The 25,281-nt window shown below is 41.9% G+C and overlaps 5 protein-coding genes across 6 annotated transcripts; 1 reads left to right on the top strand and 4 right to left on the bottom strand.

The window, feature by feature from the left end:
* Window positions 1-336: 336 nt before the first annotated feature.
* Window positions 337-5,449, top strand: trmt61b (tRNA methyltransferase 61B). Of its 2 annotated transcripts, XM_027027096.3 has the most exons (7): window positions 339-1,487; window positions 1,803-1,905; window positions 2,810-3,000; window positions 3,401-3,492; window positions 3,800-3,999; window positions 4,585-4,668; window positions 5,174-5,449. In XM_027027096.3, exons 1-7 carry the CDS (start codon window positions 777-779, stop codon window positions 5,206-5,208), a joined length of 1,416 nt encoding a protein of 471 aa, XP_026882897.3. In that variant the 5' UTR covers window positions 339-776; the 3' UTR covers window positions 5,209-5,449. The 2 variants fall into 2 exon arrangements, with proteins under 2 accessions (XP_081577133.1, XP_026882897.3); XM_081721007.1 differs by lacking the exons at window positions 4,585-4,668; window positions 5,174-5,449 and having other exon boundaries at window positions 337-1,487; window positions 3,721-3,958.
* A 252-nt stretch (window positions 5,450-5,701) lies between these two features.
* On the bottom strand, window positions 5,702-10,599 carry spdya (speedy/RINGO cell cycle regulator family member A). Its single transcript, XM_035533101.2, has 9 exons — window positions 10,271-10,599; window positions 9,917-10,002; window positions 9,693-9,779; window positions 8,311-9,571; window positions 8,159-8,217; window positions 7,932-8,017; window positions 6,735-6,906; window positions 6,232-6,517; window positions 5,702-6,078 (listed from the first exon to the last, which is right to left on the bottom strand). Exons 4-9 carry the CDS (start codon window positions 8,558-8,560, stop codon window positions 6,017-6,019), a joined length of 915 nt encoding a protein of 304 aa, XP_035388994.2. The 5' UTR covers window positions 8,561-9,571; window positions 9,693-9,779; window positions 9,917-10,002; window positions 10,271-10,599; the 3' UTR covers window positions 5,702-6,016.
* A 3,437-nt stretch (window positions 10,600-14,036) lies between these two features.
* Window positions 14,037-15,854, bottom strand: LOC145659513 (uncharacterized). The gene is made up of 4 exons (XM_081722345.1): window positions 15,698-15,854; window positions 14,918-15,033; window positions 14,697-14,807; window positions 14,037-14,515 (listed from the first exon to the last, which is right to left on the bottom strand). The coding sequence occupies exons 1-4, from the start codon at window positions 15,834-15,836 to the stop codon at window positions 14,360-14,362; spliced, it is 522 nt and encodes a 173-aa protein (XP_081578471.1). The 5' UTR covers window positions 15,837-15,854; the 3' UTR covers window positions 14,037-14,359.
* A 1,150-nt stretch (window positions 15,855-17,004) lies between these two features.
* LOC145659515 (uncharacterized) lies at window positions 17,005-21,446 on the bottom strand. The gene is made up of 5 exons (XM_081722346.1): window positions 21,141-21,446; window positions 20,855-20,967; window positions 20,560-20,643; window positions 18,233-18,318; window positions 17,005-17,543 (listed from the first exon to the last, which is right to left on the bottom strand). Exons 1-5 carry the CDS (start codon window positions 21,193-21,195, stop codon window positions 17,537-17,539), a joined length of 345 nt encoding a protein of 114 aa, XP_081578472.1. The 5' UTR covers window positions 21,196-21,446; the 3' UTR covers window positions 17,005-17,536.
* A 178-nt stretch (window positions 21,447-21,624) lies between these two features.
* LOC145659434 (uncharacterized) lies at window positions 21,625-24,667 on the bottom strand. Its single transcript, XM_081722084.1, has 4 exons — window positions 24,209-24,667; window positions 23,682-23,764; window positions 23,213-23,302; window positions 21,625-22,679 (listed from the first exon to the last, which is right to left on the bottom strand). The coding sequence occupies exons 1-4, from the start codon at window positions 24,297-24,299 to the stop codon at window positions 22,482-22,484; spliced, it is 462 nt and encodes a 153-aa protein (XP_081578210.1). The 5' UTR covers window positions 24,300-24,667; the 3' UTR covers window positions 21,625-22,481.
* Window positions 24,668-25,281: the final 614 nt, after the last annotated feature.

Raw genomic sequence — 25,281 nt, 5'->3', positions numbered from 1 at the left:
TAAGTGACCACTATTATTTTAATATATACAGTATATTATATATATATATATATATATATATATATATATATATATATATATATATACATACATACAGTGGTTGTTTCATTGTTGAACAGCACGGATATTAGGCACCTTCTGTCTTTTATCTCAAATATTGTAAGTATGACATAATGGGGCCCTTTGGTGTTAATCTTAACTGCGTTTATGTAAAATCAATAAATCTCAGATGAAACCACTTTTTTGAAGTCCGATATTCGACCCCGTTAACGTTCCCTTTCTCTCCGCTGCGCCACCTGCTGGCGTCTCTGGGTACTACAGCAACCTGCATCATTTGTCGCTCGTTAATGACGTGACGAGTTTAACATGGCGCTGCCCTGACAGCCATGCTGCGTGTATATTTTCATTTTCATTTTCTGTGTTGCAGTAATTACATTTAGCGAACGTAAACGTCGCGGGCTTTATCGTCAGTTAATACTCTAACTGCCCTTTGAAATGCTGCGTTCTTCACTTGTGCAAAAGATAACTGCAGTGCAACGTGGCCGTTCTGAGAGCTAATTGGCTAACTTGCAGTCTGTGTCGAGGCTCCAAGGCTGTGGTTGTGGTTATAACATAACGTGGTCATGTATGTAACCGTTACATGTTAACGTGCGAAATGCTTACAGATGCGCGAGGAATAAAGCGGTAACTTACACGGACATCGTCACTGGCGTTGAAGCAGCACGCGCCTAACTGCCCTGCCTCCTCGAGCTCCGGCGCCGCTCTGCACCTGCACAATGACGCGCGGACTGAGCAGAGTGTGCATCGCCTATGTGAGGCCACGGAGACTTAACGTCCAGCGCGCTGCTGGCGGAGCGCCTCCACGAGTTTGCGCGTGTGACCTGAAGGCTTTTGGAACGGATCCTAAAGGCCCCGGCGAGCACGAGAGCGGTACAGAGGCGCCAGGCGCTCGTGCGCTCTCGCGGCGACCCTCGGCGGGAGCTCCTCTCACGAGGAGACGGGGCCCCTTGTCTCCCTTAGAGCGCGTGAGCCAGCTGTTAGGCCAGGAGGTGTTCACACCGAGACGGAACGAGCCTGTTCCCAGACAAGAGGATGGAGAACATGTGGGACAGCCAGACGCTCAGAGGGACGACGGAGCTGCGGCGCTCGGAGAGGAGCCCGAGGAGCAGGGCCACAGGGCAGGGGAGACGGACGCACGAGCCCCGCCTCGGGTCCTCCTGCCCGGGGAGCGCGCCATGCGCTTTGGGGAGGTGCTGATGGCAGAGTACCGGCGCTCGCGAAGGCAGGAGTTCTACAAGATGTTCCAGCTCCGGGAAGGACTTAAGATGGATAGTAAATGGGGTGCAATACCCCATGAGGCCATCGAGGGGCGCCCTGCTGGGACGTTCGTCTGCACGAGCATTGGGCTGCGTATGCTTATTCGTAGACCCACTCTGGAGGAGTTCACGCTGTTCATGAGAAGAGGCCCTGCCATCTCGTATCCTAAAGTATTATAATAATAACAACAACATCAATAATAATAATAACAGTAGTTGTTTTATGTAAGGCTTATCCGTGCCTAACATCAGTCCCATACCTGTTCTTCATGTGTTTATGCACGTCCATGTTATTGTCAATATATTGTGTTCAAAGTCCAGGATCTGCAGTGCAACAGTAACTTTGTTCAGCGGTAAAACCCATCCAGCGAGTTTACCCTGAGCGGGCGACTCGTAGGCAGACATGTAGCACCTGTAGACCAGTGGGCCAGTGAGATGCTGTGCTAATGGCCATCTGTGTGTACGCGTGCGTGTGTGTGTCCTCAGGACGCCAGTACCATGCTGCTGATGATGGATGTGACCGAGGGAGACTGTGTGCTGGAGTCAGGCTCTGGGTCCGGAGCCATGAGTCTCTTCCTGTCCAGAGCAGGTGGGCAGGCACGCACTGAGCAACCTCAGTAACCTCACCAGGCACTAGGATGGGTTCCATAGTGCTACGAATGCCACATGGGAGTTTGGCAGATTCTACTCAGTGGTACTGCCCTGAGGAGCACTCTCTTCTGACCCCTAGTGCTTAGTGTGCCTGTTCGCCCAGTTTCCCCAGGGCCTGTGGTTTTCAACCTGTAGGGTGCAGTGGTACTTCACGGGGGCCTTTGTCCAAGTTTCTTTCTTTTTTATGTTTTGCAAAGTAAAAATCCTTTAAATATACACACATATTTAAACAAAAGTAATTTCAGATGTGACGGATATGTAAATTATTTGCAAAAATAAAACACATTTGGGTCAAGCTTTTTGATTGGTTCGACATCGTGCTGTCACATGACCGACAGAGCTAGTTAATTAGAGTCTGTTAGAGAAACGAGTTAATTGGAGAAATGTCTCTAACATTTTATGTGAGTTTTACCCATCATGGATCAATGGTTAAAAATATTGAGTCAGAAAAAATGTTGTATATGTTTGTGTGATTATGCGAAACTCGAGAGGCTACGCTGATTGTTATGCAGTATTTTTATTTTTATTTTAAATGGTTGATTGAATTTTCATGTTGGCTGCTGAAAGGTTTGTGGTAGATTAAGTGCACTGCAATTTGCACAAAAACCTGTCCTGGGCAGTGTAAGTGAATATGAGGCTTCAGTTATGATTTCTGATAGGGATGAGCTATAAGACCTCATCCCTGCAGAATTTCACAGTATGATTTAGGAAGACACTACACTTGACTTCCATTTGAAACAGCAGTTCTTTGCTTCCCGCATGTAAATGTACGTCATCGTAGCAAAGCCGTATTTTTTATTTATTTATATCCGATGTGGAATTGTATGCGTCATTCCCCCCAGTGGCCTCTAAGGGCAACGTGCTGAGTGTTGAGGTGAGAGAGGACCATCACCGACACTCCAAGCTGAACTACCAGCGCTGGCGCTCTGCTTGGAGGCTGCGCAGTGGGGAAGAATGGCCTGATAACGTCCACTTTCACCATGGCGACCTTATCACCTCTGCACCCTTGCTTGATGGGTGGAGCTTCAATTCAGTAAGGAGATGCATCCTTTTGTTTTTTTGCATATTTACCTGAAATGTCCGTTTTGGTTCAAGTATATCGCAAAAGGCTGCAGTTAATGTTTGCTGGTTCAGATGTTTCCGTTCCGAGCCTCGTTAAATGGCCTTACAGATTTGGCGTTAATAGCTGTAATCCCATTATCAGTCAGAGACAATCACTGTCATTACTGCTGTAATCATGACACAGCTGTGCACCGTGATGTGATGCATGAAGTCAAGACTGTTATTTAACCCAGATGTTGCCTGATGGGCTGCCGTGAATCTGTTCCTGTAGATATCTGGGTATGTGGGCCCCTGGTGGACTGCGGCTGAGGGGACGTGGGGTGATGATTTTAATTCCTGGTCCGTATTGTCGAAATTGGTGTGTGTTTCAGATTGCTCTGGATATGCTCACCCCCCATTTGGCACTGCCTACAGCAGTTCCTTACCTTCATAACGGAGGTGTGTGTGCTGTCTACTTGGCTAAGTAAGTGACACGCACCCCCATGACTCAGTAGAAGCCAAATCATCAATCAGTATTCAGATAGCCCCATTGTCATGCATTAGGCTAGGTCAAATTTTATAAACCAGCTGACACTAGCCCAGGGCAGTTTTTCCAGAATTACTGTAGGGGTAAGATCCTCATTGTAATGACTGTTCAAGGCAACACCTGCTTTACCATTTTGCTGTTATTTTTATGCTTTGCCATGTTTAGGAAACTGATCTCAGAACAGCTTTTAAAAAGTTGTTTACAAACGGACTTCTATCAAATGGTTTCTTCTTGCACATGGCAGCATTACTCAGATCATTGACTTACTGGAGGGGCTGAGATGCTCCACCCTTCCACTGGTGTGTGAACGCATCATAGAGGTCCAGTACAGGGATTGGTTGGTGGCCCCGTCATTAAAAAAAGACGGCTCCTTCCACACGCGTAAAGCTCCAAGTGAAGAAACCATCGAGTGTGAGGAGGGTGACTCAAATGACGAAGAACATGGTAAAGATTCTGTTAAACAGACCACAACATCATTTTATTTACATAAATCAGCTCAAGGTTAACACTTGATGTGCTGTCCAAGAAAAAGGGAACTTGTAAATTGTTCATTTTACCACAGATGGTGGATGCAAACACATTCTTGCTCGTCTTAATACTATAACACAATCTATTAATGATATTTTATATGTAAATGTTAAATTAGCTGGGGGAAGGCAGTTATTGCAGGGGTAACTGACTGAGGACTGCCCAGTTCTGGTGCTGCAAATCTACTGCCCTGTAGAGTTGCCTTCCACCCTGTCTGCTCTACTCCAGTCCTTGGGGGAGCGGATCAGGGGAGTGAGTTTAGATCTGGAGCTACCCTGTAGAACAGTAGACCTCCAGGACTGGAGATGGGCACGTCTGAGTTGGTACGTGTCTCGTACCCAACTCTCTGTGGTTTTTCATCATCACAGTTACGGTTTTCTGCGTTATGTTACTTTAAAGAGGGGGAGATTACAAAATACCAAGATGTGTTGGCGTAGGCGATGAAAACATGAGGACTAAGGAGTTTGTGTGTGTGTGTGTGTGCGCGCGCGCACTTTGCAGAGGGGCCGGCTGGTGCAATGCACACTCCATTTGGGAGCGTACCATACATCGCTCGTCCTCATCCAGAGCAGTTCAGACACACAGGTGGGTTTCCTCCGCTGGAACGTTTGTTTACCGGTTTGTTGTTTCTCAGTACCTTGCGTGCTCTGCGAGCGCACATAAAAGCCTTGCAGAACGGTGTGAAGCATACTGAGCATGAGACACAGGAAACAGGTAAGCAGCAGACCCGTTGGACCTTAGGACAGACAAACCATGGATGAGCTGGGGCTCAAGATGTCCACTCTTGAGTTATTTGCTGGCATCTACGAACAACTTTAAGATATCAGACGTGTGTCTGATATAGCTCAGTGGTTAAGTAAACAATAGGTTGCCAGGTTAACCCTCAATTACTTGAGGTGTATTCAGGGATAATTGTAAGTTGCTTTGGTTAAGTGTCAGTGAAATGTAGATGTAAGTGATCATTTTGTGTTTACACGGGTCTGTGTGACTTGTGTGAATGTGCTGCTTCAACCTTGTAATGTGAATTAAGCCCAAATGTGTACAAAGATGTGATTCTGCAGCTAGCAGGCTTTTTTTTTTGTAATTTCAGCCTTCCTTGTGAAATTACGGAAAGTCTTGAAATAGACGCACCACTCCATCATCTCATGACCTTGACTACCTGTGCCAAGACCACATGCAGGTCTACGTGTACAAGTTATGTTTTTGTCCTTTTCCAATAAAGCTATGCAACAGAACAGAAAAACTAAATAAACAGAAACAAATAAAATATTGAAAAAAAAAGGCTGTTCACTGTAAATACCAGAAGCATTGAATGAGAAATCAAGAACGCCCTGTAACCAGAGTTGAGGGTTTATTGACGTTTTAACAGTGTGCTTGTTTCAGAATGCTGTCAGCCTTTTAAATGATCAGAAAGGTGCGAAGCAGGAACATTTTGTGCCACACAGAAGCATAAAAGCATTTCATAAACAGGCAATAAATAGTGATGGAGATGTGATGTAGGACAAACCATAGCTGAATAATAAATATGTGAACCCTTTGCCCACTAATTTGATATTCTGGTTTCTAATGGGTTTGTTCAACGGCTCTGATAAAACGTTTTTTATATGGGACATGGAAATGCTAATACAGGTGGATGCCATTACGATGACACACACAGCTGAAAGTGCCACTGCACTCTCCTCATGGGGGGCACAGCAGACTTCACTAGATTTGCTTTATTTGTTTGGTCCTTCTGGGAACTGACAGCTATAAGTTTGTCAGTAATACCCTCCTTTAATTATTTAACTCGTTGAATGAATACACGGTTGACCCAAGCCTTAGACACGCAGGAATAAGGGGAAACGAGGAGTGTTCATTTTACAGCAAACGGGTAACGCCAAAATGGGACATGAGAGCGTTCTATTGTTGGTGCATGGTGTTAGCAGGTGGAAACCTACTCCTCACTGATCCAGTCCATGGAAAAGTCACGGCCAGGTTCACTGTCCACATCACTCCCTATTTGGGAATACAAATACACAGATTAGATTAGGAACAGACAAGGGGAAAAAAAAGGACCAACTGAATAGTAACATACAGACCATAAGGAACTAGTTCATTAAGTAGCTGTTTAATGGAACTGCACGCGCGCACACACACTCTCACACACACCTGCTTTGTCCGTGCAGTGGCAGGGGGTCTTTTTGCTTATGGGGCGTGAAGCCTGGGTCTTGGGTGGTGTGGCCTCCAGGCTGAAGGGCAGCAGCAGAGAGGAGGAGGAGGAGGAGGAAGAGGAGAGGCAGGAGGTCTTAGCGCAGAGAGCACACGGCTCGGGAGAGGCGGCGGGGCCGCGGGGACCGTGCACCTCGTCCCGGTCCCGGTATTGTCGCTGCGCCCCGCTGTGGTGCTCCGCTCGCTCCCGCTGCCAGATGAAGTGAGATGGGACAATGGCCATTACCTGACCCCCCCCCCCCGGACACACAGACACACACACACACACACACACACACACACACACACACAGAGGACGGGGAGGTAAGGGCCTTACAAACTTCCACTGTGTCACATTCATAAGCGCGATCGAATCAGGGCAAGCACCAGCCGATTAGCCAACGCAGCCCAATGACGCCGATATGTGGCTCAGGCCCCAACAGAGGCACCCCTGGTGGCAGTACCTCCTCACAGCAGCGGCGGCTGACAGCCGCGCGGTACTCGATCCGCGCCCACAGCCTGTCCCTCTGCCTCAGAAACCGAGGGAACAGCTTCCTCCAGCTCTTTCCCAGGGCCCAAGGGAAGATCTCATACTTCCACTCCTCCTCGTCCTCCTCCATGGTGTTTGCCAGGTACCTGGAAAACGGCAAGCGATGTGGTGGCCCGTGAAATAAAAAAAATCTCGCGACGCCCCGTTCGTTTTCACTTTTTATTAAACGGGAGCGCAGCTGTAGGCGCCGGTGAACTCACTGCAGTGGTTCTTCCTTATTTGCATTCATACCATGCAAGTAAATGTAATTCCTCATTAAATAAATAGCGGTGAATAAATTTATACGCAGCATGTTCTGCTTCTGTGCCGCTTTCACACACATCGTTACAAACTACGCTTATAGGCCAGCACCCACCTCTCCTGGAATGATGGTTTTCAGCTTGTCCTGGGGCCCCAGTGCTCTGATCAGTTGTAGTTTTCCCCTGTAGTAGCACATGTTCTCCAGCAGGGGGCCCCCAGAAGGGCTCGTTAATAAGCTTGTGAGCTGGCTCAGTTGTGCAGGGCAGTGGGGCACCAAGGCCGAAGCCCCTTTATGTACATTAACTGGTTAATTTTGTGTGACTGAACTGGGTAGGATTCAGTTCATCTTACAGAAAACCTAAGGCCTCGGTCAGAAAAAGACAATTCCACGGTTTCTCCAAAACCGCGAGCGTGTAGCCAGGCTTAAACACGTAAAAGACCTCAACGGGTTCTCAATCCAGTCATGTCTCAGACAGTCCACATTTCTGCTCCGTCTCTGAGCATACATGACCCAAGCAATCGAGAACACCTGGAACAGGTGTGCCAGGAGCAGGGATAGGGGGAAAATGTGGACAGTGGGAGTGGGAGGTGGGTATCGAAGACTGGGCTGAGGAAACAACACAATGTGCAAGTGCTCCAGGATCTTAACATCCTAAAAATTAAGGAGTTTCCACTCATTTACATTTTTTTGCTGAACTTGAAATGGCTGAAACGACACTGATCATTTCACTTTCCACTTTTTATTAAACCCATCCAAATCGCCATACTGGGCCATGTCTATCTGCAGTAAAGAAATATAACCGGAGTCCATCGGAGTTTTGGGTGCGGTGTTCATGAAACGTGAAGCAAAAAGGCAAACGTCTGAACTTACAGGGCGACAAAGAAGTTCATCCTGCTATGTTCACCGATGCTGAACCGTGCTCTCTTGAAGTAGACGAACGTCATGGCAAGCAAATACTAAAACACGAAGCAGACACGTAAACAAACCTACAGACCATATGAACTCATTGTGAGAGAGAAGAAACCAGGCCTAGTTCCAAACCAAAGCTGACAAGATCTAAGCAACTGCGCTCATAAATCTGCCACAGGCCTGAATACCTTATCCGTAATTTTACAACAGCAGTCCATCCACAGAAAATCCTGTACGAGGTCGTCATCTAGGACAGAAGGGTCACAGAAAAGCAGACGTTTGAAGGTTACGTGTATGAAGAAGATTTAGATAAATCAACCACTACGTGATGGTCACTCACCGAAGAGTCTGAAAAACGCAGCCATCTCCTGGCGCTGGACCACCAGGGCCGGGCCGCAGGGCTGCCTGTTCAGCCCGGAGGCGGGGCGGTGGGTTCGGGCGCCGTGGCCTTGTCCGGGTGGGCTGTGGGCCTCCTGGCGGCTCGGTCTCTTCATCCGGACGCCTCGCCTGAGCTGCAGGGCCGCCGACGGCCTGATCCGCAGCGTGACGAGCGGGGGGGTCTCTCGCCACGGATGGGGGTGTTTCATCATGGTTTAGTCACTCTCGCAGAAAAATATGTGAAACAAACGTCGATACGAGTATTTTATATTATCAAACATTACTAACTGCCTAGACAGCTGTAACAGACGTCGATGAGTATTTTTAACCACCTTTGCTTTGGCTTTTTCCTTCAGTTTTCCTTCACAGGCTAGCTTACCTAGCCAACGTTACCTCACTAGCTAGCTCGCTCGTGTCATCACAGCTAACGTTAGCGAGCTTATGTAGTTCTGCCAGATATGGAGCCAAGTGAACTCGGTATTTTCAGACAGAAGTCAGCAGTTGTCTTACCTCGGCGCGGCTAAACTAACTAAAGCGGAACACTTGGCGCTCTTTTGAACATATGGACCGTGACTGTGGTGCTAGCCAGGTTAGCTAAGCTAACGCCAGGTGTCTGGGACAGCTGCGCAGGCCGTCACACACGGCACGAGCCGCCGGACGCAGGCGTTCGTGCGCATGCCGTGGCGCGCGGAGGTGCTGCGCGATGCGAGTGGGTCGCGTGCGTGCGTGCTGCACTGGTGCAGGTTTGAATGTTAACCTGCACAACATTTGAATGGACAACCTACATAAAGACGCGCACACACACACACGCACACGTCTTGCTGTTTTTGTTTGTTTTTTGAGGGTGAAATAGTCTAGCCAATACCACCAACCCTTTCATGCTGTAGCATTCTTAGTGTCACTGTGTGTTTTTATGTCATGCAGAAAATACTGAAAACCGTGGGCCATGAAAGAGTTTAACCACCACAGGCAATTTTATTGATCAAGCATTTAAAGAGCTGAAACCAGTCCAGGACAGAAGTGCAGAAATCCTATGGGTAAATTAAAAAGCAATATTCATAAAATAGCAGATGACTTTATTCACACATTTTCATGTGCCTGCAGACGTCCTCAGAGTCAGTCCCATGGAAGAACAGGCGGATAGCCATGGCCTCATACTTGTAGGCTTGTTTCCTGCAGGAATTTTCGAAGTTCTTAAATTTCTTACATATGGCCTTTACTTCCTATAAAAAAAAACAAAAAAACAGACACTTCACCTCAGTGCTTGTCTGAACGTACACGGCACATAAGACAGCCTCTGGGGTACATGGAGCACAAAGGAAGGGGTCTCGGGGGGGGTGTTACCTTCTTAAGGTCGCGGACAGCCAGAGATATAACCTCATGAACGGTGACCTGACACATCCAACACAAAAGCGCGTTCCTCTTCACACCCTGGAGAGAGAGAAATGTTTAACTGCAAACTCATACACATCTGAGCAAATTAATGAAGATTAAGTTTGCAAGATTCTGATTATTTCAGTAGGTCCACTCGTAGGTCCACAATACCACTTGTATTGTGATTTTGATACCTCTCTCTGGACTCCATATTTGTTAAGTAGCACAGTGTTGTCCAGGGAGCCGGTCTCTGCCGAGACGCTGTCACACTGAGAAATGGCTGTATAGACCAAGATATTTAAAAACTGGTGAGACTTCTCGAGAGACTCATTTCAGTGCAACATACTTTGTTAAGCCAGAGTCATAGTGAGTGTAGAGGGGAAAGTTTCCAACTTTGTCTCCATTGATCTCATGTCCAGATAATTATATTGTTCATTAATATTCATGTTAGAGAATTAGTTTACATTGCACATTTAAGATAGATACCCCATTTATAAACACTATGCACAGAAAGGCAGCTTGGATGACTATGTTAAATTAAATCTTACCTGAGAATGTTATCAGCAGTGTAATCTGCGTGATGGGTGCCATGACACCTGCCATCTTCCAGTTGAAATCAGGCTAATTACAAAACAGTTGTAGTTATTAATGTACTTAACAGGCTCTCACTGTGTGCTCTGTGCCATTGTGTGTGTTGAGAGACTGACAGTTTTGACACCTCTCTCTCTCTCTCTCTCTCTCTCACACACACACACACACACACATACACACGTGTGCACATGCGCTCTTTCGCTCTCATGCGCTCGCTGTCTCTTCATCATGTAGGCTTAGGACACCACACATTTTTTATACTGACATGTTAACTCGGACAGTACTGCTGACCTGTCAGGAAACACCGCAGGAATATTGCAAGATGCACATCACCCGCACCAAACTGTAAACTCAATTCGTAAACACGTTAACTGAACTTACTTGACAGGGTTTACCTCAGACAGGCCTGGGGTTGCTTTGAGTAGTAAATTTGAGCAAAACATAATGATATCATTTTTTCCAGTTTGTCACAAAAAAAATTTCCATAGCGTATACTTCAGTTGCTCAAAAATGTTAATCAAGAACCATTAGATGCCTCAAGAAGTCTGTAAGTTTTCATTCAAAATGTAGCTTTGGCAAACACTACACTAGCCATCAATGTAGACTCCATCAATTACAGATCTGAAAACACTAGTCTGTACTGAAACTAATTTCTTTCTGCTCCTCTTTTGGCATAGTTTCCTGTTTTCTCTTTTTAGGGTTTTCTTTATTGTGTTCTGACATGTAATCAGCACTATTGCAGCTGTCCTGTTTTGTGGAGGTTTGATATAATTAAACAGATCAATTGAGTTTAAAACTGACTTCATTAGTTGATCACGTTAGATAATGACTTTCATCATGGTGGTTTGTTTCTGTGATTCTCTAAAGGTCTGCAAATCTTCCACTCAGTTTAAGCCCACTGAAATGATTCAGTTGTGATGATCAGTAAAAATACAGCATTTATATCTGCCAAAACTATTCCACTTCACTGGGCAACCAGTTCACACCGGGGGGTGCACATGCTGACCTGAGAAATGGTGTCTCTGAAGTGCTGACTGACACTAGCACTCCCAAACCACTGTGAAAGCAGTGTCAAATTGGTCAGCAGTGTCACCCAGTGTTACCAGGCCTGCTGTTCCCAGACACACCCCTGGTCCTGTAGCCTATACTACACTGCACTGGTTTTCAACAGAAGTTTCTAAAGATTTTAAGTGAAGCTTGGCCTTCTGATTTCAGGTGAGTTCTGAAGTGCATTGAAATGTCCAACTCCTAATAAGTGATACTGAGAACAGGTATCTTATAGTACACCTGAACTCATAGTTGTCATGGTACAGCCCCTCCCCCCTCAAACATCTCTGTGTGTGTGCATGTGTGTGTGTGTGTGTGTATTGCCACGCCCGCTTGTGTCGTTCACCTGATCCTTGTGTGTAATTGTCATGCGTGTATATAAGTCTCGTGTCGTATCGTTGAAGTTGTTGGTGTTTGACCCAAGTAGTGTGTATTGAGTCGTGAATGTTATACTTAAATGAAAATTTATGTTTTTGTTCAACATGCCTTGTGCCCGCATCCTGTTTAACCCTCCTGCGTTACAATAGCTAATGTCATTTTTTGTTAACTTAATAGAGTTACTCACATTGTACAGCTGAAATAAGTAATTTTTATTAGTAATTACAAGGCATAATAATTTGTTTTAAAAGCTACACAAAGATGTGTACAAATTACTGTAGGCACATGATAATAAACTTGTTAAAAGTTATTAGAACTCCATTTGCAGACTTTTCACAGTCTGGGGTTAATATCATCATCAGATTTGCATGTGTTGTGATATGAGCGTAACTGTTAGCACATCTTCATTGTCTTGCAGATGACCTGGGGACCACCAGGAAAGAGGGCTCTGATGACCTTATCCTGGTACACCTTAGCTTTGCTTATACACTGGTCGTGCACACCTTTCATGAGGCTGCATAGGTTGTCGATTTTCTGTGAAAAAACAATCCCATATGTTCACAACAACTCCCAAGAGCATGAAAATACAGTTATCCTGACAGGTATTACAGACACGATCCTACAGCACCCACTGGCCCTGAATATCAGAATGGTATAGCTAAGAGAGTTTAAAGCGTCGGGAGATTTCTGGAGTCGTTTGCCACTGCTTGGACGTTACCTGCTGCATCTCGTTGAGGATCACAAACCTGGCCGCCCTCACAGACTCTTGGCAAATGTTGCATTTTTGTAGGAATGCTCCTATATACTGAGGAAGTGTCAGAAACCAACGCTGAATGACAGTTTATATACTTACAGCACATGCACTGCAAAAAATGATGTCTTAGCAAATAAGAATATAAGGTTATTGAATTTATTTCTAGATGTTTTTACTTGTTTTCAGTGGTTTTATTAAGAGAATTATCAGGCAGTCGTGTTCAAATTAAAGAAATACCAGTGTGTGGTTTCCATATCTGTCAGTCACAATGTGCTGAACGCTGATCAATTTCTCGTGACGCCGCTGTAGGTCAGTCTCATGGGCCAACCTGTCACCCTTAGTAACGACTGTAGAAACATTAACCTAGTTACATACCTGTCAGCCTTAGTAACGACTGTAGAAACATTAACCTAGTTACATACCTGTCAGCCTTAGTAGCAACTATAGAAACATTAATCTAGTTACATACCTGTCACCCTTAGTAACGACTATAGAAACATTAACCTAGTTACATACCTGTCACCCTTAGTAACAACTATAGAAACATTAACCTAGTTACATACCTGTCACCCTTAGTAACAACTATAGAAACATTAACCTAGTTACATACCTGTCACCCTTAGTAGTAACTATAGAAACATTAATCTAGTTACATACCTGTCAGCCTTAGTAACGACTGTAGAAACATTAACCTAGTTACATACCTGTCAGCCTTAGTAGCAACTATAGAAACATTAATCTAGTTACATACCTGTCACCCTTAGTAACGACTATAGAAACATTAACCTAGTTACATACCTGTCACCCTTAGTAACGACTATAGAAACATTAACCTAGTTACATACCTGTCACCCTTAGTAGTAACTATAGAAACATTAATCTAGTTACATACCTGTCACCCTTAGTAACAACTATAGAAACTCTAACCTAATTTCATACCTATATTGATGCTTTGTTAATCTACAAACCAAATTTGCCAAATATCACAAAACCTTTGCCCGAAAACATATTTTATCTCCATTGCAATCTCATTAATTTATGCAGAGTTATTAAATTAGAGATTAAGATGAAGTGGATCCATTTGGTCTCCTTACCTGAGCAGGCCAGAAAAATGCAGAGGTAAATAACTGGCATGTTCATGCTATTAATCTGAGGTTAATCTGAGGTCTCAGTGTCTAGCTGTCCCTCCACTCCGTGCGTCTGTTAATCTGAGGTCTCAGTGTCTAGCTGTCCCTCCACTCCGTGCGTCTGTTAATCTGAGGTCTCCAGTACTTCCTGCCTGGATCTCTCTGCCTCTCTGTATTTTTCACTCACTACTGCAGTGTTCACATTGGTGCTGCACATTGTAAAGCTTCAAATAAATTAGGTTTAAATAAATTAAAGAGGATATATGAAAAATGAATCTTTTTTTAAATAAGATTGCTATAATATCAGTTAATTTAAAATGAACCTGAGCAGAAAACAACAAAACCATGAATAATAGTCATTATTATTATTAAATTCAGGGCTCTGGTAAAGTCAAAGAGTAGCCATTGAGATCACACAATATAAAGTTTTATTGACAAAGAAATGTTATAATTTAATTTGGCATTTCAAACATATTAATCATGGACAGCATAAAATGGGTTTAAAGAGACAGAATAAATAATTAGACTTAATTGAAGTAATAATAATTAAAGTGAGTGATGCATAGCCTATACAAACATTTATTTATAATATAATATAATATAGGTTTCATTTTCCCACTGCTGATGCTTTTATTTAATAAAATGCGCTATTGGGCATTCAGTATTGATTTTTAAATAACATTTTATAATTTGTATTTAATTTTCAGGATGACTTTTATTTTGTATTTGGATAGCTGTCTTTAATACAAGCACAGCTTGGCTTTCTTCTTGCAGGTGTCTTTAGGAGTGCGTCCAGGGAAAAGCCCGTTAAGAATCTTTATCTTTAATTTACTACCATGTTTCAGGCACTTGACTTTTTCTTTCGGTATAAAGTTGCTACAGGTTGCATTAATCTTCTGTAAAATAACAAGAAACAATAATACACTTATGACTGCATCACAACAGCTGGATTACTAAAGCAGAGAGGTGTGTGTATGTATGTATTTTTATTTATTTATTTTGAAATTGAGCACTCTCAAAATGAAGTGACAGCAGTGCATTTCCGAATAGTGTCTGCGCACGTTTGGAACAACTTGCCTTTTGTATCTTTATGTCAATCTTGCCTCTCGTCTGACTGATGAAATCTTGGCACGCACAGCAGAGCACGGTGCTTTTGCTCCACTTGGGCGGAGTGGCGACGCGAGAGCCCTACATTGCAGAGGAGAGACGCGTTCACAGTTCGGCACATGCCCGCTGCCTCTTACGCATACGTAGACAAGTAATGTGAGGGCAGCACACCGGTGGAACTCCGTCTGTACCTGTGATGGGTCCACGTCTCTGTCACCCCAGAGGCTCTGCACGGTCTGTGTCCACTTGTCCTGCCCTCGTTTCAGCTGAGACGGAGGTGGAACGCCACCAGGGTCAGCAATGACTGCTGCTTACAATCAAAAGTATACATATTGAGGTGTTTATAAAAGTATACATTTTGGAGTGTTTATAAAAGTATATATACTGAGGTGTTTATAAAAGTATACATTTTGGCTTGTTTATAAAAGTATACATATTGAGGTGTTTATAAAAGTATACATACTGAGGTGTTTATAAAAGTATACATATTGAGGTGTTTATAAAGGTATACATATTGAGGTGTTTATAAAAGCATACATTTTGGATTGTTTATAAAAGTATACATATTGAGGTGTTTATAAAAGTATACATATTGAGGTGTTTATAAAAGTATACATTTTGGATTGTTTATAAAAGTACACATATTGAGGTGTTTATAAAGGTATACATATTGAGGTGTTTATAAAGGTATACATATTGAGGTGTTTATAAAAGCATACATTTTGGATTGTTTATAAAAGTATACATATTGAGGTGTTTATAAAAGTATACATATTGAGGTGTTTATAAAAGTATACATTTTGGATTGTTTATAAAAGTACACATATTGAGGTGTTTCCACCTGGTTTTTTTTCTCCAGCAGACCCGACCCAGGCAAATATGTGCGCAGGTCCCCGGGGAGCTGAGGTAATCAAAAAGTAAAGAACTTCATTCGTAAAGGAAGCTGTACAGCAACGTTAGAATAACCTCACCTGAGATCAGCAGCAGGACTCCAATGTGAGCAATGTGTGACATGTTCCTTTGCTTTGGACTTAAAATTGTCTTTGCAATGGTTTCATGTAAAACTGTCACAAAACCACCAAGCATAATGGTGGCACTGAACTGGCACATGGCAGAATTTAGCTCCGCCCCCTGCCTTCATTGCGAACACAAACACACGTGTGCACAGACACACGTGTGCACAGCACTTTCTTTCTGTTGCTGGTCTGCTGTCAGTTCTGATCTGTAGGGCAGTAATGTCTGTCAGGTGAGATTTCCTGTTCTGTAGGGCAGTGATATTGCATTGTTTTTTTGGTGTGGTGGGTACCCATTTACATTTTGCTTTTACATGTATTTTCATACAATAATAATGTATTAATATTAATACTCAAGTTTATTTCTGGAAGAGAAATGCAAGTTCTTTTTTATTAGGCCAGAATTGTTACATCTATGAAATATTTCTAGTGACATTTATCTCTGAGTATGACATTAAGCTACTCCACCCATCTTTTTAAAGATGACTTCAGGAAAACCCACTGAGGGGTTTTGCATTATGTTTAGCAGGTTTCATTCATTTAGCTATGTAGAGAGAGAGAGAGTGTGTGTATTTATTCCATTAGCACAATACTAATTAGTACTAAATATAAACATAACACTAATTAATACTAATCAAATTAATAAAATGAAACATACATAATGCTAATGAAAGCTTGTTAAACATGATTGCAAAATAAGTGTTGGTTCCTCCCAGCTTCCCTGTTCCGTGTTTTCACTGTCTTGTGTATTTCAGTTCCATTCTGTAGTTTCGTTTTCTCCGCCCCTCGTTTGATTTTCCACACCTGTCCGTCGTTTCTAGTCTTGTTAAGTTCAGGTATTTAAACCCTGTGGTGTGCCCTGTGTCTTGGCTGTTCATTATTTGAGTGGCTGCATGTCTGTGTTTGAATGTGTTGGTTGTTTGGAAGCCTTTGTGCCTGACGGCCTGTTTGATTCTAGCCGTTAACTCCGTATGTTGTTTCCTGGCCTCTGTTATATCCTGCTCCCCCTGTTTGCCTTTATGTGTTTGCTTGTAATGTATCCTTGTACTCTGCGTGTTGGCTCTATGACCCTGGACTGCTATAACGACTACGACTCTGGATTTGCCCTTAAACCTTCACTCATCTCCACACACGCGTCTGCCTCCTCACCGTTACAATAAAACTTGAACTCAATACTGAATATGAAAATGGTAAGATTATGGTGTATGTAATATAACACTTTACACTGGTGACTGTTTTTGTGTGACATCAGCCATTTTAGCTAATTTAACTTATTATGAAGTTTTAATAACTGTTTGGCATAGTCAAATAAAACAAACCAACAGTTACAACTACTTAACAATGATCAAGAAAACAGCATTCATATGTCATGGAAACAGTTACTTGAGCACATAGACTACCCACATTGAGCAAAAAACCCAACATATCCCAACAACGTTTGTTTGTTGGTAACAGAACAACAGCTATTTTTCATATAAAAGGTACAATGATAACACCAGGCCTGAGAGAGTGCTTCCTAGACTCGGCATTGTGTTTCGAGCACTCTGCACATGTCTGTGACTTTAGAGTCAGGGGTGTTAGATTAGAGACTAAACCTTACAGTGCGTGGAATCACCAGCATGGAAGGTAACTGGTCATACTGCTTGTGAGGAGATCTACTGCACATTTGTATTATCACACACGTTGCTCGGGGGTTTCCACCAGGAAACAAAAAGTCCATCACATCTTCTCTCAGCCTCACCACTTGGTTCAGGCAGGATTGCCGCAGAGACTTCACAAGCTTTAAACACTGTAAATCTAATTTCTGGAAAGCAAAAGGTCACCAGTTACTGATGAAATTTATGATAAATTATGCTAAGTTATTGGTGTCTAAAAACATTCAGGGCTTTGTTATAATTTTGGCATGAATGAAACTGTGTTGTAATTGTTATAGTGCTCCCATGTTCACTTTGCACACAGACACAAATCTATTTTCGATCAAACATTTTAGCTTAGCTTCGACCAGATCGAGGTTATATGTGAGGTTATGTGTGTTGATTACTGGAGTTTTGGGGGTTTTAGACATTAACATTTATGTAGTTTGCAACTTGTCTGGTGAAAAGCCACGGAGTTAGTTTGCACACACACTAACTGGCCTTACCTGGCGAAGCTTCCATGAGACTGACTTCTTGACTCTCTTTATAAGTTTCTTACAAATTAAGCATTGTATAAATCCCTGCAACAAGTGGCATAATTTAGTTTAGCATTTTGTAAATGTACATAATGTAATGGCAGCTAAACAATATAAGATTTGAGGAGTTTATATGCAGCAGTATATAAGTTAATATATTATTTTTATCGTGAACAGCACTAGTGAGCTGGACGGTCACAACAAAGATAGATGTGAAGTTAATGTAAAGCTATTATCCTGTAGCAGCTAGACGGTTTGTTTCACTCTCAGAACTCTCCCGAAGTGTTTCATCAAAAACAGTCCACCGTATGACCGATACCCACCTCATCGTCTCTGTGCTTGTCTGGCACGTTGTCATGGAAACGCAGGGATTTGTTCTCTGTCTCATGACAGCTGTTGTCGACCAAGACTGTGGAGAACAAAGTTTGTTCGTGTTTTAAGTAAGTGCACGAAAATCTAAGCCGTCGATCACAGGGACATTTCGCTGTTTTCTGTATCTCACCTAAGCAGAGGAGAAGAATCCCAAGATGTAATATTAGCGGCATTTTTTTTTTTCCCGGTTCAGTCGTCCCGCTAAAGACTTCAAATTCAACAAGGAACGATTCATGCGCTAACTAACCTTCCTCGAGAAAAGTCGGAAGGAGCCGAGTAACGACGAATCAGCGGTTAATTGTTTACCGACAGAAGCGCTGATGCAGAAGCGTGGTGTCAGGGGACTGGCCGGTCAGACACCCAGCGCTGGTGTCAAACAGCAACACAAACGGCGTCAAACTCCGGTCCTTTATTCTTGTAACACTTTTTTGTTTCTTCACACTGTAGCTTAGACCACAGAATTACTTTTGAGAAAGCTTACAACAGCAAAGTGCTACGCTCCAGCTTTACACCTGATTTAGGAACGTGCTTCAGCTTCAGTTACCGTTAGAATAGCTCAACTTATCCATTTACAGTAGACCATACAGTAGACCCACAAAACACCATCCTCCATCTGGTGAACAATATCACAAATGTTTTGTGTTTCCAAGGTTTTTTCGATAAGCTTGTTATTTGTGTCACTCACAGTGAGGCACAGGGCACCTGCTCTTCACCTTTACAGACACAGCACACACACACACACACACACACACACACACACACACACACACACACACACCTGTGATTTATCCCTATATCTTTACAGACACAGTACACACACTCATATCTCTGTATCTTTACAGACACAGTACACACATGTTGTATCTCTATCTTTACAGACAGCATGCACACACTTTTTGAAGGTGTAGGACTGCTTTGAAATGACTAATTGGGGCATTTCTGAGGATCAGGACTTGAAGAAGTGTACATCACCTCTACTCTGCTACATACAGAACTGTGTTGAAAATGTCACGTATAACCTAACCAGGAACCTGGATGACAGAGAAGGTCAGAACCCCTTCTCAATGTCTGCTACCCAAGGAGAGGCATCAGGGATTTCAAGGAGCCCTACTGAAAAGGACAGAGGACCTCTTCATCAACACCGCCCCATGGAGGGGCATCCAGTTACAAGAGCAGAGGAAGAAGAACTTGACTGTTTGTTCTTATAGACACAGCGCGCGCACACACACACACACACACACACACACACACACACACACACACACACACACACACGTTTTATCTCTTTATCTTTATAGACACATCACACACATTTTATCTCTGTCTTTATAGACACAGCGCGCACACACACACACACACACACGTTTTATCTCTTTATCTTTATAGACACATCACACACATTTTATCTCTGTCTTTATAGACACAGCACACACACACACACACACACACACACACACACAGCACACACACACACACACACACACACACACACACACACGTTTTATCTCTTTATCTTTATAGGCACAACACACACATTTTATCTCTGTCTTTATAGACACAGCACACACACACACACACACACACACACACACAGCACACACACACACACACACACACACACACACACACACACACACACACACACACACTCAGTTTATTTCTTTATCTTTATAGGCACAACACACACATATATGTTTATCTTTTTTTTACAGAAAGAAGCGGCACAGAAGGTTTGCAGGGGCTTTTTCTGCCAGACTTTATGAAGCTCAGTTGTTTACGATATTCTTTACATGCAAATCACATCTAATATAAGATCACGTTTACACAGTGAGATGGCATGTAAGATATCACAGAGAAACTTGCAGGAGTCACAGTGAGGAAAAAGTTATTTGGTACAATTAACACCACGAGACACGTTATAAGCACTAAACCATCCCATAATCATAATAACAGTCTGTCATTTAATCACAGGTCGGGTTTTGCAAACTTGTTTTCTGCAGTGACCCATCCTTACACAAGTGCCCGACGCACCATCAGGGAATATGGCATCAAGCACTTTGTATTTGTACTGACGGGATAATTTTAAGCACTTCCTTTTCAATTCTGGTTTTAGGGTCCAACAGAAATTAACCGTCCTCTGAAAAAAAGAAGAATAAAAAGGAGATGGCATGTGTGCATCTCAGAGGGACACATACACCCACACCGGTTATCAGGGATCACCTTCGCCTGCGTGCCTGGCGAAAGGGCAGGAAGAGAAGCCAGTGAAGTTTGTTGTTACCTTCCGAATTCTTTCTTCAAGTAGTCCCTCAATTGCTGCCACAGCCTTCTTGCATAATAAACACCTGAATATTCTAGAAGAATTCTGAGAAATAGAGAAAAAAGCACAAAAACAGATTATTTTAAGTCCTAAATGGGGATTCTGACCCGTTTCCTGTACAGGTGCCTTGAGACAATGACAATTTAATTCTTATACCTGAAAAATACAAACTAATACGGAAAATATGGAAATTGCCTGCTATTCTCCATTGATTTATTGCAGTGAAATCTCTTCAGCTACCCACAATTCCACATACCTCTCTGTGGGTTTGGGATCCTTCTGTGTTCATGTCAGAGAAAATGTGAGTTAATTCCTCCACCCCTAAGTGCATTTGAGACTGTAGTGGAATGAACCCAAACTGTGCCATGACTGTTCAAAATCACATAAGAGAGAACATCCAAGATGAATACACAATCTGTACTCACATAAATTCAGGATGACATGGTGCACGTGTGCTTTTCAGTAGTAATGAAAAGCTATTTTGAGTCTTAGTCAAAAAGGAAAAGTTAGCATCCAAAGAAAGTATCTCGCTTGTATCTCACCTGAGCACGTCAGTAAAAGTCTGAGGTGAAAACTTGTCTGTCCACATCCCATCATCCTCTCAGCCACGCAGCGAGCAGACTTCAGCAAACCTTTGCCTCGCTGCTTGTTCTTGAACCTCTCTGCAAAACTGCGAACGCTGAAAAGCACAGCAGGTTTGGCGTGGTGAGGCGCAGTGGTGAAGGTCTCGAGGAGATAGAGCAGGGGTGGTGTCTTCAGCTGCTGACGCTGATGTCTGACACAAACGCTGATTCTAGACCCGCATCTAGTCTGCACCCGAGAAAGCAACGTTCCTCCAAAAGGCCTCGTGTTTTACGCAGTCGTTAAACAAGGGTGAGGGGGCAGATCCAACAGACCTTTCTCACTCACATCCTCCTAAATGGAGCATAAACCAAAACTTTCTTCTTTTTTAATCAGGTTACTCTACCTTGATATGCTTGGCAAAATAGAAGCTTTACAACTCTGAAAATTGCAATTTATTTATTATTTAATGTGAAAACTATTTGAATTTGTGTACAACAGTATGCTCAGGCTACAGAAAGTAAATAAAAAATATTTGTGTCTGTATATCACATTCAAATACACAGAAAAAGTACATAAAAACATTTTTAAAAAACATGAAGATAAATCCATCCTGAACGACATACCAGCATGTGAACGAAACCTAAATCTAAGATTTTATCATTATACTGATGATTATTTAATCTAAGATCAATACTAATGATTATTAAATGATTCTTAAATCTAGGATCTGTACTAATGATTATTACATTGTGTACATATATACACAAGCATATACATTGTACATTGTGTATATAATCATAATATACATATATTGTACATACATTGTTAATATATTTTGTACATACATAGAATATATATATTTCTCTTTGCATATATATATATTTCACATATAGAGAATATATATTTCTCTACGCACCCCTGTTTTTTTTTCTCCTCAGTTTGGACAGAGCACTCTCAACCATTTCACTGCGAGTTATACCATGTATGACTATGTATGTGACGAATAAACCAAACTTGAACATCTAAGATCAATACTAATGATTATTAAATGATTATTGAATCTAGGATCTGTACTAATGATTATTTAATCTAAGATCAATACTAATGATTATTAAATGATTATTGAATCTAGGATCTGTACTAATGATTATTTAATCTAAGATCAATACTAATGATTATTAAATGATTATTAAATCTAGGATCTGTACTAATGATTATTTAATCTAAGATCAATACTAATGATTATTAAATGATCATTAAATCTAGGATCTGTACTAATGATTATTACATCTAAGCTCAATGCTAATGATTATTAGACTTCAGTTATTAACTGCTGAAATATCCAGCAGCTGTTTCTTGTCATCGCTCTTCTTTTTACAGGCTTTGTACTTCAGACAGGTGGCCTTGGCAGATCCATCAAAAAGCTTTCTCATTATCACGCCCTTATATTCCACAGCTGTCTGCAAGCACTTCACGCGGAGCTCCGGTTTCAGCTTCATACACAGGGCAGCTGACCTCTGGAAAGAATGAAGCAGCACATGTACAACACATTACATGTACAGTTAAGTGCAACACACACCTATTAATGACAACTGTAGAGTTTACAATGCAGTTAAGTGCAATATTCTTCTTTTGCATCTAGTGCCCAGAAAGCGTTTTAAGCCTTCTGAACATTTAAAACCTGATTCCGTAGTGTTTCTGACAAGCATGCACAGAACAATTACAATTTCTAAGACACATTTCATGTGAAAAAAGTTTCCAAGTGAAAATGGGCTGTTTAATGACATTTGTGTTGTTTGCAGTGCAGTTAACACTGTCCTTTTGCATCTAGACATGTTCAGAGAGCAGTCTGAGGATGTATGACCTTTAGCGTTGAATTTGACCTTTAGCACTGCGCCATTATTGGGCTTTTTCAGTCAGAAGAGCTACAGAGATCATTAAGGCCACAGTATAACAAAGATATGCATTGTGGTGTTACTCTGGGAATACTTTACGAGTGGCTAATATAGCTCTAATGAATAAAAAAGAAAGAAGATGAGATTTTCATTACCCTTATAAATCTCCCTTCAACGTACTTCATCAGGCCTGTAACGATGATCTGGCACACCTTACAAGCCCGTGGACGCTTCTGCTCCACACACTGACAAATAAATAGCAAGAAGGAAGTGGACAAAGTTCAACTGGACATAGCAGCAGCCCCAGGGGTAACACTGCAGGGTTTCTAATAATTATCAAGCATTTGGTAATTATTAATTCTCATGCATTTAGAAACCCTAAACTGTGCAATGCTGTGCAAAATCTGACCACACTTTACTGCACTATTAAGTTATACTATATATTGTAAATAAATAAATAAATACATAATAAAAATGTTTAAGTGTAATTGCAATTGAAACATCTTACTAATGTTAAAAAATATCAGTGTAAATGTTTTTAGTGACAATAAATGTACATTTAGTACTAAATGTGTTGTTGATTCATTCATGGTTATTTGGCCTGAGGGACTGTGTGCTATTCACCTGATATACGTGTCTGCGGTTCTCAGCTCTCACGATGGTGTTGTTGGGAGTTTCACCTGGAAAACTCTCCCCCTTTTCAAGGCCTGTTCAACAGCAGTCAAACTTGAGCTTTGCTTGTCATCACTGTGCCCGAAAACAACTGGCATATAATCATACTAATTACAATAATAATCTTAATAAACCACACATCTGCCACACAGATCCTGAATGTTGTGGCTATCAGGAGAACTGCAGATTTGCAGATCAAAACACACACATTGGCCTTTTTCACTGTGTGATATGAATATTCAGAACTTTTATCCCAGGCATATGTCCAAAAGACTTAGGAGGAGGTTAAAGGGTGCTTCAAAAAAGAATGATTAATTATATTTGTATATAACTATAATATGTGTACTAATTATTCATTATATTGTAAATGATAATAATTGACAATAAAAAATTTAAAAAATATAAAAATTGAAATAGTCTGAGGTCTCTAAATGTACTGTAAACAAATAAGTGTGAATTTCAACAACACCCCCTCATACCTGCCAGTAGAACGCCGACGCACATCACCAGGGCCATGCGACCCAAGCTCCTCTGTGGACACCAGGGCTTGCTGCCGTCCATGAGCACCATGTTTCCACCACAGAACCCGTTGTTTCTAACCCTGCTGGTGTTCTAAAGATGGGAGTTTCCTGGGCTTCTCTTGACCTTGATCCCACTGTGTTTCTCTCTCTCTGTCTCTTTCCAGAGACTTAGAGAAGTAGCGTAGCCTTCTCATCAGACGTGGCACAGATGCTGGGCAGAGGTGTGAAAAGCCTTACTGCAGAATCTGCAATGCATTCAGAAAACCCGCAGACCTTTTCTGGTCTATTGGGAGATTCGTGAATTGCCATGAAATTTTTAACATTTAAAGATTTCCAGTCGCAGATCAAACCAAACTTTTTGTATGAGGAATAATGAGTAAGAAAACTGATATGGAGCTTGTGATGTAAAGGTTGGTGAGAATGTGAAACAACTGATATGGTTCACTCATTTTTGCACTTATTATTATTATTATTATTTTTTAAATTATTATTATTATTATTACGTAGCTTTTATATAAAGATAATGCCTATTCTGTCTGTAAATCAAGTTGCCATAGTTACTGGGGGTCAGTTCCTCATATTGGAAAATTACCAGACAGGAACACACATTTACAGAACAAGTCATTTTGACAACATTCATTAAAAATGATTCTTGCGTTTGTGAAACAAGGGAAGGGAGAAAAACCTGTAAATTACAATGTTACACAGACTAGTGTTTAGTGTAAATTACATCTTATTAACTTGTTACAATCTTACACAATCTAAAGTTTAGTGTAAATTACATCCTATTAACTTGTTAGAATGTTACACACACTCTAGTGTTTAGTGTAAATTACATCTTATTAACTTGTTACAATGTTACCCACAATCTAGTTTAGTGTAAATTATATCTTATTCACTTGTTACAATGTTAAGCACACTCTAGTGTTTAGTGTAAATTACATCTTATTCACTTGTTACAATGTTAAGCACACTCTAGTGTTTAGTGTAAATTACATCTTATTAACTTGCTACAATGTTACACACACTCT

This window comes from Electrophorus electricus, chromosome 10 (genome assembly GCF_041902795.1).
Source record: "Electrophorus electricus isolate QZ-2024a chromosome 10, ASM4190279v1, whole genome shotgun sequence".
Classification (NCBI taxonomy): Eukaryota; Metazoa; Chordata; class Actinopteri; order Gymnotiformes; family Gymnotidae; genus Electrophorus; species Electrophorus electricus.
The sequence above is the reverse complement of the archived record's forward strand: the minus strand, read 5'-3'. Positions and strand labels throughout refer to the sequence as shown.

Excerpts from the sequence above, each read along its gene's own strand:
- LOC145659434 (XM_081722084.1), bottom strand. The coding sequence starts at position 24,299 with ATGGTGCTCATGGACGGCAGCAAGCCCTGGTGTCCACAGAGGAGCTTG. Across the intron at positions 23,765-24,208 it reads CGTCGGCGTTCTACTGGCAG|GCCTTGAAAAGGGGGAGAGT; the intron begins GTATGAGGGGGT and ends GCTGTTGAACAG. Across the intron at positions 23,303-23,681 it reads ACCGCAGACACGTATATCAG|TGTGTGGAGCAGAAGCGTCC; the intron begins GTGAATAGCACA and ends TTTATTTGTCAG.
- spdya (XM_035533101.2), bottom strand. The coding sequence starts at position 8,560 with ATGATGAAACACCCCCATCCGTGGCGAGAGACCCCCCCGCTCGTCACG. Across the intron at positions 8,018-8,158 it reads GTTGTAAAATTACGGATAAG|TATTTGCTTGCCATGACGTT; the intron begins GTATTCAGGCCT and ends TTCGTGTTTTAG. Across the intron at positions 6,079-6,231 it reads CCACTGCACGGACAAAGCAG|GGAGTGATGTGGACAGTGAA; the intron begins GTGTGTGTGAGA and ends ATTCCCAAATAG.
- trmt61b (XM_027027096.3), top strand. The coding sequence starts at position 777 with ATGACGCGCGGACTGAGCAGAGTGTGCATCGCCTATGTGAGGCCACGG. Across the intron at positions 1,488-1,802 it reads CTGCCATCTCGTATCCTAAA|GACGCCAGTACCATGCTGCT; the intron begins GTATTATAATAA and ends GTGTGTCCTCAG. Across the intron at positions 3,493-3,799 it reads TGTGCTGTCTACTTGGCTAA|CATTACTCAGATCATTGACT; the intron begins GTAAGTGACACG and ends TGCACATGGCAG.
- LOC145659513 (XM_081722345.1), bottom strand. The coding sequence starts at position 15,836 with ATGTGCCAGTTCAGTGCCACCATTATGCTTGGTGGTTTTGTGACAGTT. Across the intron at positions 15,034-15,697 it reads AGTCCTGCTGCTGATCTCAG|CAGTCATTGCTGACCCTGGT; the intron begins GTGAGGTTATTC and ends GATTGTAAGCAG. Across the intron at positions 14,808-14,917 it reads GAGACGTGGACCCATCACAG|GGCTCTCGCGTCGCCACTCC; the intron begins GTACAGACGGAG and ends TCTGCAATGTAG.
- LOC145659515 (XM_081722346.1), bottom strand. The coding sequence starts at position 21,195 with ATGATGGGATGTGGACAGACAAGTTTTCACCTCAGACTTTTACTGACG. Across the intron at positions 20,968-21,140 it reads ACTTTTACTGACGTGCTCAG|TCATGGCACAGTTTGGGTTC; the intron begins GTGAGATACAAG and ends GATTTTGAACAG. Across the intron at positions 20,644-20,854 it reads GATCCCAAACCCACAGAGAG|AATTCTTCTAGAATATTCAG; the intron begins GTATGTGGAATT and ends TCTATTTCTCAG.